This window comes from Emydura macquarii, unplaced genomic scaffold (genome assembly GCF_026122565.2).
Source record: "Emydura macquarii macquarii isolate MOO-44397 ecotype Brisbane River unplaced genomic scaffold, CSIRO-AGI_Emac_v2 contig_1551, whole genome shotgun sequence".
NCBI lineage: Eukaryota > Metazoa > Chordata > Testudines > Chelidae > Emydura > Emydura macquarii.
Window position 1 is genome coordinate 9,148,698 of NW_027131688.1, and position 15,806 is coordinate 9,164,503.

The 15,806-nt window shown below is 39.4% G+C and overlaps 1 protein-coding gene across 2 annotated transcripts; it reads right to left on the reverse strand.

Moving 5' to 3' along the window:
• Positions 1-2,703: 2,703 nt before the first annotated feature.
• Positions 2,704-13,081, reverse strand: CNIH1 (cornichon family member 1). 2 transcript variants are annotated; one of them, XM_067554795.1, is made up of 6 exons: positions 12,880-13,081; positions 9,170-9,238; positions 8,853-8,900; positions 5,634-5,746; positions 4,675-4,818; positions 2,704-3,608 (listed from the first exon to the last, which is right to left on the reverse strand). In XM_067554795.1, exons 1-6 carry the CDS (start codon positions 12,958-12,960, stop codon positions 3,581-3,583), a joined length of 483 nt encoding a protein of 160 aa, XP_067410896.1. In that variant the 5' UTR covers positions 12,961-13,081; the 3' UTR covers positions 2,704-3,580. The 2 variants fall into 2 exon arrangements, with proteins under 2 accessions (XP_067410896.1, XP_067410897.1); XM_067554796.1 differs by lacking the exon at positions 8,853-8,900 and having other exon boundaries at positions 12,880-13,077.
• Positions 13,082-15,806: the final 2,725 nt, after the last annotated feature.

Below are 15,806 nucleotides of genomic sequence, written 5' to 3' on the forward strand. Positions count from 1 at the left end.
CTCCCCTTGTCCCCAAAAGGGTAGCCTAGTTCAAAAAATGTTATTTACACCTTCTTGCAAAATATAGGTGTCAATGAAATGGTACAAGTACATTTGTACAACTCAGTGTCAGGTACCTGTAGTCTGTTATATTCAAGGCATGTGTTCATTTAGGACAGGGCTAGTCAATCAGTGAACCACAGGCCAAATCTGGACTGCCAGAAGCTTTTAAACAGACCCCAAAAATCTATACTTATTGTCTCTGGATCAGGACTATACCTTGACCAAGAAATTTGGATGTTGACAAAATAATTGATTACCCCTAATTTGGGACAATATTATTCAATTCTAAGAGCCCTAATAAGGCTAACAAATTCAAACCTTTCCTTCAAAACCTTCCTCAACAAACTGCAAATATCCAGGAGTTGGATAGGTGCTCATTTGTTTAAAAGGTCAATGCAAAGTCAGCAGATAAAACGGAATGTAGTCATTATTATTACAATAAACAGAACTCATTTTAGCTTAACTTAGTCAGTGAAACCTGTCTGGGCTTGGGGAAGAGAATTCCTTCTGAAACCACTACATGTGCTCTTGTACAAACCTGAGGTGACCCAGTTCTAGTATTAAGGCTTACTATATACATGTACAACAGTTAATAGTATAAACAATATGATAGATCAAGTTTCAGAGAACTACATATTATGACTTGTTATATATCAAATTAGGTGTAAAGATGAAAGCACGAGGCTGTTACAACAGAGGGAGAGGAGTGGAAAGATCTTGTCATCTACAAAGCTCCACATTACTGAAAGCAAGAGACAGCTACTACTGGGAAAGAAGACAACAGCACTGGAGGGAAAGGATTAGTGTTTTACGCTAGCTAGAAACACTATGGTGGTGTGGATGGCAGAAGCACCAGATTGACTTAGCATTTGAGGAAGTTAATTTTATTCAAATGCCAGAGCACTGTGGTGGTGAATAGGCTTGACTATCACTTAGTAAGAACTCATCTCCCATTTTGAATTACAAGATGTGGAGTAAAAGGGGCAAATAAGTCCACTAAGGAATCTGGACTACTCACACCACAGAAGTTTTTCACCACCCCCAAAAAACTGAAGGTAAGTTGAAAATTGTAAGTCTGACCCTATTTCTTTTTTGAAGTCTTCTAAAGTTTCAGAGAACATTCTCCACTTTAGATTAACCTAGACACTTCCATGTCTTTGATTTGTCCACAGTGAGCATATTAAATGGGAGGATTAAACCAAAATTTTGGCCGCAAGTTCACACTGCGGAAGTTGGAGAGTTCAGAATTGGATAGGATTTCAAGCCTTCCTGGTCATGAATATTCAGATTCAAGGTGATTTGGGCCCCCACCTATTGTTTGGATTTTTAAAGACTTAAGTGGTTTGGGCTGTAGCTACCAGCAAGAGACTGATGCCCACTGGGCACTGCACAGCAGCCAAGAGCAGGTACATAGCTCTCACAAAGACCCAACTTTTGAATGGGGGGGCTGGGAGGGGAGGAGAACACTTAGTGAAGGCATCTCAACACTAGATTTCATGATCTGATAATCTGTTAATCTTCAAGGTACAGTGCAAAAAAGTGTCAACAATTTCATTAGATACTGTTGAAAACAGAAGCTGTCAAGCCACAGAGGGAGGAGCTTTTGAAAACTGTGCCAGTTTGAACTCCATAAAAGCAAAGATGTTATCTTTCATCTATTGCTGTGGGACGCAACACTTTCCTTGCAGCTTGTCAAATTCATTTTTGAACTACTCAAAAGGTGGAGAGAGAAATAGGGAAGTCAGCTTTAATCCTTTTTGAAGAGTGCTAAGTATGATCCTGAAAGTATACATAATTTAAAGCTCCAATTTTAAATTGTGGTTCTGGGGAAAAGGCTATACAAATTACTCATACTTTTATCATTCGAATGGCCCAATGGACTTTTCAATTATGTACAGTTCGGGGTACATTATTCCTTATGAAAATAGCAAATAAGAACAAATTCTTCAACTCTACAGCTATTTCTTACTCATAGGGGAAAAAACATCTTTGCAACAAAAAAAGCATGCCATTTTGCAAAGAAACTTCAAACTACAAAGCTATTGGATTTTAACTTACTGGAGACTATCTATTCCGTCAGTTATCTCTTTTGATTTGGCTAAGGCAAAAATCTTTATCCTTATAGAAAATTGTATGAGTGCTCAGATTCCTTTATTCCAGAGCTGAAAGCCAATCTGCATCATGAAGTAGCTGCACTGCATCCAAAACTCTGGTCCATATCAGAAGGGTCAAATACCAACCAATGTAAACACACTTTACAAAAACCAGAGACACTATCTGCACCACTACATACCTTCCCCAGGCAAACATTTCACCATTCTTTAAACTGGTTTAAGTGGGCAAGACCTCTAAACTTCTGAAGCTAAACTAAGCAGTAGCTCATAGTAACAGTAATTATAATGCAGTTCTATCAATGCACCTCTATTTCCACTCCTCTCCCCACCCCAAAAAACCCCTATTTAACATGCAGACCAAGTGAAAGTACAGGAAACAAAATTATAAATTAGTGTCTACCAGTTCTGTATAAAGTTTCTCTTTTCCAGATATAGCCCACCTCAATAGGAATTTTAATAGTAATGCCACTGTCTATTAAGAATTAAGTAAAGTACAGCAAGTAAATTCTTCCTTTTAAAAACAAAAAAACAAGGCACTGGAAAAAAGTTAACATTTCTGAATTTGAGATTTTTATTTATTCCACTAAGGAACAGCAGGGCAGTTTCTGAATCTCACTTTGTCTTGGAAATGTCTTTAATACGACTTGTAAACCCACAGAAGTAGTATTTTTACCATTGGATTTGATCAATCTTGTATATTGGCCAACTGCTTAGTAAGACTGTTGCACAAACATTTAACAATAAAATCTTTTACAGTCATTCCTTCACAGAGAACTCAATTTTTCCTATCACAATAACTTATGCTTGAAAATTAAAGCAAGGATATTGTGTTTGGTGGAAATATGGGAAGTTTCAGAACCATGCATATACACAGAAAGATTCCCAAATAGTAAAAAAATGAACTACTTTCTCTACATATGTATCCGTGAAGTTATCTACAGACAAAATACATAAAGCTTTCAGTCTTTCAGAAGCACTTTATAACTACAGCTGATTTATAGTTAAATGGAGTTTCATAAGTCCAAATATAGTTAAAAGTCCAAAGTGAGCCACTATAAGGTCCTGTAAAGAAAAAATTCTAGTATACTAAGAACAGTCAATAACTAATAGCTACTTGAAGAGCTATGGCTGTTCCTTATGGAGTGCAAAGTCAAAACTGTTCAAAACCAGAGGTAATCATTTAATATTAATTTACACTTAATTCTTTTTCATTTCAACGTCCCAGTAAAATATACGAAAACAGTCTTTCCACAAGTATAAAGTGTGGAAACATTTTAAAAATAGGGGAGTCATTTTTTCCTAATGCAATCGTGATCATCAGATTCCACAGTTTAATCTCGGTAACGGATTCTTGTTGGAAAGAATCTTTTTGTTTTGTGGCTCTTGCATGCACTTAACTGGAACCAAGTCTGCAGAGTGTCATCTTAGGAGCTCACCAAAACGTAAATCATGCTAGAAATGAAAAGAAAAAGAAAAAATGTAGTACCAAATTTAGATACAACAGTTTGATCAGATAACAGTATTATATATTTCATTATATTATGCTCAGATTCATTCCCCACTGAAAACGAGCTGACATGCAGGTTGTTGCAATACTTAGGTTTCTCCAGTCGTTACAATAAAATACTGGTCGTTCATCAAGACTTTTTAAAAGCCAGGTTAAGGCATTAAAAGTTAAACCTTGAACAGAAGAGTCATGTATGTAACACTGGTCACTGAGATCAAGTGGTAGTAGAAACAGGGAGACTTGCATAGGCTCAAACACATTAAAAATTAATAAGGTGATGCCTCCTCATGTATACATACTGGAAGAAGTTTATTTTAAACCACGATTTTCCTAAATTTTTTGTATGATCACATCAAGAAACATAGACCTATCAGTGATGATCTGACTGTCAATGTCAGTCTATGCAATGTATTGGTAATATTACTGCATCGGTACATTATCACCAGCTTTTGCTTCCCAGACTCCCTTTTCTAGATTTTGACTTTGCTTTTACAGCTTCTGTATTTTCTCACCCATGGTGTATGACTATTCTAAGAACATAAGACTGGCCATAATGGCTCAAATCAATGTTCCATCTAGCCCAGTATCCTGTCTTCCAACAGTGGCCAAACTACAAACTTCAATGAAACCCAAATTTTAAGCAAAAGATGTCACTTTTAAAATGTTAATATTTCACCTATATTAAAATCCTAATATTTTTATAAAAAATAGAAAGTTGGGGTTTTTTTTGGTTCTTTGGTCCTGCTTTATTGCTAAATTATGATGCAAGTTTGGAGGGTGGGGGAGGGGGGTTTAGGTTGTTTTTTTCTTAAATCTATATAAACATTACACCCCAGGCTAAGTGTCTGAACAGTTACTTAACAGAAGAAATTATTTTACACATTAAGATAAAAATGTGTGGGGTTTTTTGTCCTCTTAAAAAAAAAAAAAAAAAAAAAAAAAGTTTCCTATCAATTCAAATTTTCCCTCTGGGTTGAGCTCAAACAAAATGTTTTAGACGAAGAAACTTACCCATATAGGTAGTAAAAAAATGATAGGAGGTAAAATGCTAGTTTGCACCATCCTTCCTTCTGACAATATGCTAAAATATCTGCATTCATGATGGTTGTAGGATCATAAAGACCTGGTCCACTCATCACAGGTCTGCTCATATACCTAGAAAAGACACATTATGTCAACAGTAAGTTTGAAAAAGAAAGCTATGCAAAAAGTAGGTTCCCCCAATCCTAAACAAGAACAAAATAGAAATTTGTATAAGGAACCATGCAGCTTTAACTGCACTAAACATAGTACATCCAGCAATTAACAAAATCACAAGGGTAAACTCTGAGACCCCCCCCCCTTCCCCCCCCAAGCTAAGGCCTTTGCCTATATGGGGATGGATCACTCATCAAGTTCTGTTCATTCCCTCTGAAGCACCTGGCATTGGCCACTGTTGGAAGACAGGATATCAGGTTTGATGGACCACTGGTCTTACCCAGTATGGCCGTTCTTATAGGGGTTTTATGCATTACTCAACTTCAAATCATACATGATGCTATACCAAGGGTGGGCAAGACAATCCTTTAAAATAGGGAGAATCCAAGGCACCATGTTATAGGATTATTATTGAAGAACTGGAAAAGGTGCAGAAGAGAGTAACAAAGAATACAGGGCCTCATGGGATGGAACCACCAATAATTAGTATGTTAAAATACAAAGTCTGGCTTTGGGAACTTCAGCACCATTTAAAACGTGTACAGCAGTACTCCCATTCTTGCTTAGCAAATTGAAAAAAGTATTCCATTAAAAAAATTAAAGGAAAATCTTTTACTTTTTTATAACGGCAGTGTAAGATTTTCAGCATCTTATCACCATATGCCTTTAAGCTTTATTGCTGAAGAAATGGGACAATTAACAGGAAACATTGCAAAAGGACAATTAACATTATAATTAAACATGAGTAGAGAGATCAAACTCATCAATATTACCTCCAAATATGGTAAGCCAACAAAGGCATATTGAGACCCAGTGTAAGCCACTCTGCTGCACAGAGAAACATAACACAGAAGAATGCATGGATGAGATACTCTGGAAGTACAAGCTGAAAAAGAAAAATATGCATCAGAACACGATTACATAACATACAGCTTGGTTTGAATTTCTATTCAGAGGTAAATTATTGGTGAAAAATTCCATACTAATATTTAGAGGAAAAGACTAAAACAGGCAAGTAAACTGCAGAAAGTGAAAACAGCAACTAGCAGAATACATCCTGATATTTACAGAAAAGGTTATGTATATTCATGAATACACAAAAAATGTACAAGCTGGAATGCTCAGATTATGGAAGCTTTTATTACTTAATTGGCTAAGTGCACTGTAAACAGCTTCCACATTTTATTCAACATACCTCTATGACTTAAGAGTAGAGCATTGAGATATTTCTACACATGCTGCACAGAAATATCAATGAAAAAAGTAATCTCAATAACAGTTTATAGGCAAGAGTTTGCTTTGTATTTTACTATTCTGAAACTTTGAACTTGAAACATTATACATGTACAATATTTAACACAGACTATTACCAAAACCTTACTTCCTGTGCAGAGTTTTATTAGACAAAATTATCATCAACATTGTTATGCACACCAATATGCACAAACACAAACAATATGCTTTCTGCAATGTAGGAGGGAACAACACAGTAAAATGCATGTACAATTTGTAGCATATTAGCCAGTTCCATTTTCCTTTATACAAGCCTTTTCAAATACCTAACACATGCCTTCTTTTCAACATCATGCTTTCCAGCAGAAGTCTACAGAGGTAATGCTGCTTTCTCTAAGATTAATGAGAGCATAAAATATCAAGTAACACTGTTAGTGCTATTAAGAGATAAGTAGTATGGAAGCACATGTACATTAAATGTAGGTGAAATATCCTAAAACCAAGAAAACCTCATACCCATCACAAGAGTAAAATCCTTCTAAGGCAAATATACCAGAAAGAATTGTATCATCTACTCTTTTGAATTAGACAGTTCTCACCAAAAGACCATCTATTCATTTGAAAAGCTCAAAAGGATATATAACTACATGCTGTTTTATGTAATAATATACAATTGCTACTACATATTTCAATCAAGGTTTATCATAAACCAAAGATTTAAGTTAAATTAATAAGAAGTCAACTCGTAAAGCACACATGACAACTCTTATTCTTTGACTTTGTCCAATTTGCGTGTCCAGGATGACTGCCTCAGAATATATTTTGCAGTTTTAATTCTGTCTAAAAGCAGATATTTGTTTTAAACACCTAAAAAAGTCTATCTATAAACTAGAAGCAAACAATAGGGTTTTGTTCCTAATGCATGTTCTAATACATTCTGTTTCTTTAAAGGACAATTGCCAAACAAACCCGACTTCCATCAATACAAACACAAGTCATCAACTTTCTTTAAATTTGTAAAACAATTACTCTTCTTGTCCATATCTCTCTTGTATACTCATCATATGTAAATTTTAGGTATTATTCCAATTATTTAAACTAAAAAAAGTCTGACTGCCAAGCAAGACCTGTTTGCTAGATCTGAAATCTACAAAAATCATGTCTAACCATATGTCTCAAAGCATTCATTTCCCTTCCATCTAGATTTTTGTGTGTTCTGTCCCCACACCAGAGTATCAGACTGCCTTTTAAGTATTTAAAACAATATTATCTCTTTCTTCATTTCCAGCCAACACAAGAACTAGCTTGATTAGTTTAGGGGTTACCATGCAATTTTTCCTAAAGGCTAGGAAGGAAGAAACGTTATTTCCAGATACCCAGGAGAAGCTTAGATTCTGTTGTGATGGGGGCTGTATAAGGAGAGGGAGATGCTAAGAACTCATTGTACTGAATGGTACCAAAAATGGTACTCTAGAGAAATACCTACTTCTCATGACCAAAAATGTTCTCCTCTAGAATTTCAACTTCTCAAGACAAAGGACCATGTCCCTTCATGTATTTGTAAAGCATCATGTGCATTTACCATACTCAAGGAGTAATGATCTCAAATCCACCTTTTCATGACTAATCTAACTCCACTAGCACAGTAAATACCACATGCGTTAAGATTTTCAATTCACACAAAGCTATCGTATAACAAACACCGCATGCATGTACATTAACATCAGGTTAATAAAATATTTGCTTTGAACATGCACATTATAACAACTTTTAATTCAAGTTTGTGATAAGATCATAATGCATAAAAGTGTAATGAGTATTTGCCTTCCCCCATACTGTTGCAGAAATTACTGTAAAACAGACTGAACTGGGGAAACTGTTATATGCACAGCTATTCAGGCACCCCTCTCCAAGATGCAATCTTCTCCATAACATCCTCTTTCTCCCCACCCACCCACACTCAAGTTTCAAAGTTCTCTGGCTGTCAATTTATGAAGTGTCTAAGACACAATGTTTTTCAGTTTTGAATTAAATCTCAATTGGTGTGATTCTACTTAATTCTGCAGAATACCATGACTTTACAGTGCAGCCTTCCAGAGATACACTTCACTGCTGTTCTGCCCTATGTTTTATCTCAATCTGGCCACTCCAATTCAAAATGAAAGGGATGGTGAATGGACAAAGATGTATTGCTTTACTGAAAATACATGCTTTCTAATAAACATTTCCAATGTTATTTGTCTGTCACAGACACAAACAAGCTAAAAGTGCTTGAGGCACAGCATGCACAAATAAAGGAGCATAATTAGAGTGGTACCCAAGAGAGTACATAGTATTGAGAGAACACTTGGGATATCCTTGGAAGAACACCCGTCCCCTCAATTTTAAGGCCAGATCAGAATTTACTGAGTCGGGAAACCCCACCCTTTTTAAAACAAATTAGTCTTCCACCTTCTCAACATCAGAAAGTTCAGTGAACCAGGCTTGAGATATCATACCATTTATTGTACATCTTCAGTTCCTGTGTCTAATTCAATAGATTTTAGGCATATAACAGTTTTCCCCACTTCACTGGATAAGCAAGCAAAAATTGTTTTGCACAAAATATGAACGTTCATGAAGTTATTATAAACCTGAACAGACAAAACAGGCAGATGAACAAGCACACATAACAAAACATCTTAATAGTAATACAAATGTTCCTAACAAAATGAAAGTAAAAGTGGGATTAAAACATTAAACTAAAAAGCAGTACACACCTTTAATGCAATTTTGACTCTTTTAATCTTTTTGACCTTTTCAACTGTCTTTGTGCCGAAAAATGTAAAAAGCAGATTGAAAGAATGTTAGTATGACAGCTGACAAGATCATCAGCAGATTAATAATAGTCAGAATATTCAAAAGCTTGAAAGTAAAGAAGAATCAGATAAAGAATTCTGTCTAGACGTTCTATCAAATATACTAGGCATTACCAGCAGAACAGAATTTAACGGCCATTTTGATTACATCCAGATAACAGCAACCAAAAACTGTTTATAAATTTATGCAAATAAGAATTCTTTATCATGTAACTTACAGGATTGAGTGTATTACATTGGTCTATGGGATTCTTGTAATCAGTCTTCAGCTCATCAAATGCTATTATCTAGAATAAAATTGGAAGAGTTAGGACTCTTCAATTCAATAGCAGTAAAAAAAATTCTCACCACGAAATATCATTTACTGGTACAGAGCCATAAGTGCTACAAACGCAATCTTAATAAGGTTGTTTTACTCATGTAGAAAAAATAATTCCATAAACAAAATCACGTATAACTAGAAAGTATTTAACCCAGGTCTGCTTTGGTTTAAAAAACATTCAAGCACATTTAAATTAGCTTCAGATTATTCTAGACCGGTGGTTCTCAACCTATTTACCATTGTGGACCACACATGCAGCTCTCTGTGTGTTATGTGGACCACATCCATACTATAGAAATATTACCTAGATGGCCCTGAGCACATCACATGGGCCTCAGCTGTGCGCTGATTGGGCCGCAAGCGGCCCACAGATTGAGAACTACTGTTCTAGACATTTTATATTCGCACATTGCTCTAGCATTACATATTTGCATTTCACTCTCTCATTCCCTTCCCCCCACACCCTGAAGAGGAGTTAAATGGTGTGAATGCAAATAGCAGTTAGTCCCACAGATTTCACCCATGGCGCATAAAAAAACAGTAGGTTGCAGATGTAACACACTTGCTCCGTGCTGAGTGCTTATCACTTATGTGAGCCAGTTAATTAAAAGAAAATGGCAGCAGTCTTTGAAGAGGCTGAATGAATGTTATCTTCATGGTCAGAGTGTGAGATGGCAGACAAAGGAGATACATTCAGAAAAAAGTCAGGGACATCTTTTAATGACATAACTTTTACACATACACTGATGCTTAGGAAAAGGTGAATCTGCCAGGGTGAAATAGAGTCAAAGCCATTTTTTTTTCAAAATAGATGCCATGGCACTAAACTAGACCAAACAGGTCATTTATAAACAAAATCACAAGAACTATAGAAAAATTAAGTATGAGAACCAAAACTTTAAACATCAAATAATCAGTACCATCAGTATCCTTTATAGTCAATATAAACTAAAACATGTCTACATAGCACCCTTGTTACAATAAAAAGCTTATTAAATAAACTACAAAGCTAAAATTAAAATTAAACTAATCTGATTTTATATATGTGTGTGTGTATGTGTATATATATATATATTCATTCGCACACACTATTCATACTGGGGAGCAGCATTTAACACACATTTTAATTTATTTCCTCCCTCAGATCCACTAGTACTTCCTGGTTTGCCAAAGCTGCCCGAGGATACATCTTTGTGGCATCATTTGGATTAAGAGATTTCTGGTAACAGGGATGTCCCAGAATGATGCATCCTGGGACAGATTCAGCAAACCAAGATGCTGAAATGGATTAATGGAGAAGAAAGTTATAAAATATTGGTTAAAACACTCAGGAGAAGAACATAAGTTTAGCTGGTACAGATCTGAATAGGTAGCTCAGCAACCACAGGGACCAAAACTTTTTTCTTTAAAAGCAAAACAAAACATAAAATTCTGCTAATATTAATGACTTAGTCCTCCATTTTCATCAAAGAAAGTATCACACACAAAAAATCCACACATTCACAGTTACGAAGTTCATTCCCAAAGATCATTTCCTCTTGGTACTTCTCTCCAAGAGCAGGAATCTCACGGCCACTTGAATTACTATGTTACCTAAGGTTCCACCATTAGTCTTGCCCTTCTGTGGCTGCAGAAAATCCAAGACCTCAAAATCAATAAATAATATATACTTGGGATTTAAATTTTAAAAAGGTAACGTACTGGGGGGTGTGGGGAGAGACACGACAACACAAGGAAAAGCGTACTTTTTCCATTAAATTCAAAACTTATTTGACTTGAGGCTGAAACATTTTAAAACATATTCCTTCAAATAAAACACCAATATTTATAAGACACCCGTGTTTTCAAGAAAAAATGTTGTTTAACAAAACAAACCTGTCTTACATTAGCCTTTGAATATTCTACTAATCCATAGGTGAATATTGTCAGTTTTGCATCATTATGGTAATGATGAGGAAGTCGATTATGTACCTGGGTAGGTGCGTTTATATGACAATTTTGCACAGCTGATTTACACCAACAGGAAGTTACTAAACATATCTGATCCATTATTTTACACATGCCATTTCAAGTATACACAAAATAGGGCACTAGTCTCAAACCCATAATCCCTAAGAACACTCCACTAGGGCCAAAGGTCTGCATTGTTACCATTCCTTGTGGCCTTCCAAAAGCAAAGCCATGCAACACACATTCAGCCAATTACACCTCAGGCCAGAAAAGAGAGAATAGTGCAGAAAGCATCAGAACTGCTTATGTCTATGTTGGAAAAAAGTATTGTGTCAGAAAACATGTTAACACGTTTTAACTACCATGCTGTTACTCTTAGTATGGACAATGGCAATCAGGTTTTAAAATGACTCCCTGTGGTAAACATGTGTATCTAATATGTTTTTAAGCACAACTATCTTTATCCATATTAACAACAAAACCGTTCACTGTCTCTACTGGGCCTAAAGCTGTACTCCAGTGGGGAAAGAACAGGAGGACTTGGGAGAGTTACCTGAGAGTTAGCCACAATCAGTCAATATGCTTTTATTAAACAGAATTTGCCCTTGTCTATACGAGGCACTGAATGATGTCTAACGCTGTCAGATTTCCAAGAGTAGCATTCCCCAGCCTTACCCCTCAGCACAGAACGAGGGATCCATTCCATTACCTTAAATGAGACAGACAAGGTGGGTGAGGTGACACCTTTTATTGGACTAATTTCTGCCAGTGAAAGAGACAAACTTCTGCGCTTACACAGAGCTCTTCATAGTTGGTCCAATAAAAGTTATTACCTCACCCCCTTTGTCTCTCTAATATCCTGAGACCAAGATCGCTGCAACAACACTGCAAATTACATTAAATATCGTCTACCAAACCAGGAGTCTTAATTGAGGAAAAAGCGGCAGGGGGCAGAGTTGGCTCTGGGGTGGATTAGCAAAGGAGGGGTGCGGTAAGATCATAGAATCACAGAGTTGGAAGGGACCTCAGGAGGTATCCAGTCCAACCCCTGCTCAGAGCAGGACTCTGCTCCCATCTCTGCGTGCAGAGTTGGCTCTCGGGGAGCGGGGTCAGCAGTGGAGAGGCGGTCAGATCTCTGCCCCGGCCCCTGTGTGCACACAGGGGAGGGGAGCTGGCTCTGAGGGGGCAGCAGTGGAGGGGTGGACAAATCGGAGCGGAGAGAGGTGGATTGCTCTCGGGGGAGGAAGGACAACAACGAAGGGATAGTGTGATCCGACCCCAGCCCGTGTACAGGGAGGGTAGCAATGGGAGAGCAGTTAGATCTCGGCCCTCATGGGGCGGGGGAGGGGCGGTTAGAGAGGGTTGGGGCGGGGGGGGGGCGGTTAGATCTCGGCCCCCACCCCTGTGAAGGCATATGGGGGGGAGGGAAGGTTAGAGACGGTGGGGGCCGTTAGATCTCGGCCCCCACCTCTGTGACCGCATGGGGGGGGGTCTCTCTCCACACACACACACAGAGCCGCGGGGCCCGGACACAACAGGACGCAGCAGCAAACGGTCGCTCCCCCACCCGCTGGCTCCCCCTGCCCGCTCTCCGCGGACGCCGCCGCCCCGCTCTCCCGGCTCTGGGCGGCCAGGCCCGGCCCGGCCCGGACTCACGTGCCAGATGGCGAAGAAGATGAGGGCGGCGGTGAGCAGCAGCGCCAGCATGTAGCAGAAGGCGGCGAAGGTGAAGGCCATGGCGGCAGCGGCGGGGCGGAGCGCGCGCGGCCAGCGGGGCACCACAGCAACAGCAGCGCGGGGGATGCCGGGCCGGCGGGTCCCGTTCGCGCGCGGCCGGAGCTGGGCCCGAGGATGCTGCAGCGCAGGCGCACTGAGACACCGCCGGCACCGCCCCCGCTCCGCCGTCTGGGCAAAGAGCGCGCCACAGCGACCCCTGCCGGAAGCCGCCGGCGTTGCGCCTGCGCGGGGCACCGCCGCCCAGCCCCCTGCATGGATATGGGGGCGAGGCGGAGCCCAGGCCAGGCCCCCTGGAGGGACATGAGAGCACAGCTCCCCCCCCCACCTGGGATGTCCCCGCCCAGCCCCCCTGCAGGGACATGGGGGTACAGCCCCCCCCACCCCAGGATGTCTGCGTCCAGCCCCCTGCAGGGACATGGGGGGCACAGACACCTGCTCAGGGACATTCTCATCCAGCCATTTGCAAGGATATGGGGCGGACACTGCCCACATGCTGCCCCTCTGTGCCTCAGCTCCCCCTCTTTAACATGGGGGGAGTGCCCTCGGCCCAGTCACACCAGGCCCCTGCACCTCCCATCTGCCCTCTGTAGTAGGTGATAATCCCCCTCCCCTCACTCACTTTTTACTTTTCTAGAGGAAGGAAGTTGGTCTTGTGTCCAAGTGTCAGCAGATGGGAGTTTTATTTCTGGCGCTGGGAATTATTTAACTATATTACCATGGAATTAATCTGTCTGTGCCTCAGTTTCTCCATCTGTCAAATGGAGTCAGAACAGGAATATTGTGAGATGTAACTAGCACATTTTTGTGATCCCCAGATGAAAGATGCTAATGAAGTGCAAAATGTCATTGCACTGCCCACAATCTGGCTGGAGCGGCTCAGAGGAAAATTGCAATGCAAGTGTTGAGGCTGATTCCAGACCTTAAGTTCGGACCCCTTCACCACCACCTCCTACATCATCAGCAGGGTATAAATCTTGGCACCTAAAGCACAAACATCCACTACTTTGGCTAGAGGAGTAAAAACTTAGTTGCAAGGTCATGCACAAAGGGGGGCCAAGCAGGGCCACAGAACTCCTCCGGCTCCAGGGCCACAGGGGAAGAGCCAGCTCTCCGGCACTGGGGCCGTGATGCAGCACAGAACATGCCCCTCCAAAAGTGGTCAACATTTTATCCCTACACCCCTGCTTAGTTGGTAGCATTAACAAGCTGTTATCTTCTAGTGGGCCAGCCGCATGTTTAATTTACAAGATGCTTTAAATATAACCAAAACCCAGTCCTCTCCGGTTCTGTTTTTCATTTTATTTAGCGTGAATGTGGCATTTACAAAGGCACTGGCTTGATAGCCCTGGAGGCTGCAGCCCAAAGTTAGCCATAGAACAGGCGCATCAAGCAAAGCACCAGTTTTAAGCTTCTTCACACAAGCAATGCCTGTGGACGTTGGCCTTGCTACTGAGATTGCCACGTAGTCCCTTTTCCAGAACTAATGTCTAACATCCCGTACTAAATCCAAGTAGCATGCACTTTGAGCTTAATCCTGCACCACTGAAATCAAAAGGCGTTTTGCCACTGACTTCAGCGGGAGCAGGAGCAGACCCTTTGTCCTATATTTCAAAAAAATTAATCCTTCGACAAAGGAGCATATGGTGTGTATGATTTAGAGCTATGTATAATTTTGTACAACAGACACAACATTGTGGTGTGCTTTCAATTAAAATGGAGCTGTGGCCTGTATTTTTCACACACTTTACCTTTATTTCCTTAATTTTTAAGTGCAGATTATTCATCGATTCCTGTATTTAATTTCTCTAAATAATTTACATAAAACCATTTGGTAGGAGCAGCGAGACTCTCCAAGAGGAGGATATGTAACACACAATCAGACACAAAACTGATCAAAGTGAAACTGAGAAGAAAAACAATAACATTTTTGCATTTTGAATACAGAAAGCAGTCTGAAGTTAGATAACAAGACTAATTAAGACCTGAAAGACAGACCTACAATGAAAATAAATACAGTGACACAGCGGATAAGATGTTTGATAAGATCAGCAAACTGGCTGGAAAAAGGTCCAATGGATAAAAGGCCAGGTAAGAAAAAACATTTGAGAACAGGGAATGACCCTAAGGAAAAGTTTTGTACAATCCAAAACCAATATAATTTGGGATTTACTCAAGGGAAACAACTACTGCAACAGGATGAGAAAACAGTCTGAGGGGAACTTCAGATGTTTTCCCGCTATATCTATCATATACAAATAATTTCATTTAAAAAATAATATCCTGAAATAAAACAGATGCCTGGCTAGTAGCTTCTAATAATAGTAGCTTCTAATAATTCTTCTAGACAAATATAGCAAGTATCAACACTTTCCATAAAATCAAGAACAAGATCTCAATAATAAATATATACTACTACTTTGCACTTACACAGCACCTTCCATCTGAGGCTCCCCAGATATTTTTGCAAAAATTAATTAACCTTCACAATACCACCAGGAGGTGGAAATAAGTTTCACAGTAGAACCTCAGAGCTATGAACACCTTGGGAATGGATGTTGTTCGTAACTCTGAAATGTTCGTAACTCTGAACAAAACATTATGGTTGTTCTTTCAAAAGTTTACAGCTGAACATTGACTTAATACAGCTTGAAACTTTACTATACAAAAGAAAAATGATGCTTTTCCCTTTTTTTGTAGTTTACCTTTAACACAGTACTGTGCTGTATTTGCTTTTTTTTTTTTTTTTGTCTTTGTTGCTGCTTGATTGTGTACTTTCGGTTCCAAATGAAGCGTGTGGTTGGCAGGTCAGTTTGTAACTCTGAGGTTCTACTGTATTTCCCCTACCA

Coding starts and splice junctions, on each gene's coding strand:
- CNIH1 (XM_067554795.1), bottom strand. CDS start 12,960: ATGGCCTTCACCTTCGCCGCCTTCTGCTACATGCTGGCGCTGCTGCTC. Junction 8,901..9,169: donor AATGTAATACACTCAATCCT/GTAAGTTACATG, acceptor TTCGGCACAAAG/ACAGTTGAAAAGGTCAAAAA. Junction 5,747..8,852: donor GAGTCAAAATTGCATTAAAG/GTGTGTACTGCT, acceptor TTTCTTTTTCAG/CTTGTACTTCCAGAGTATCT.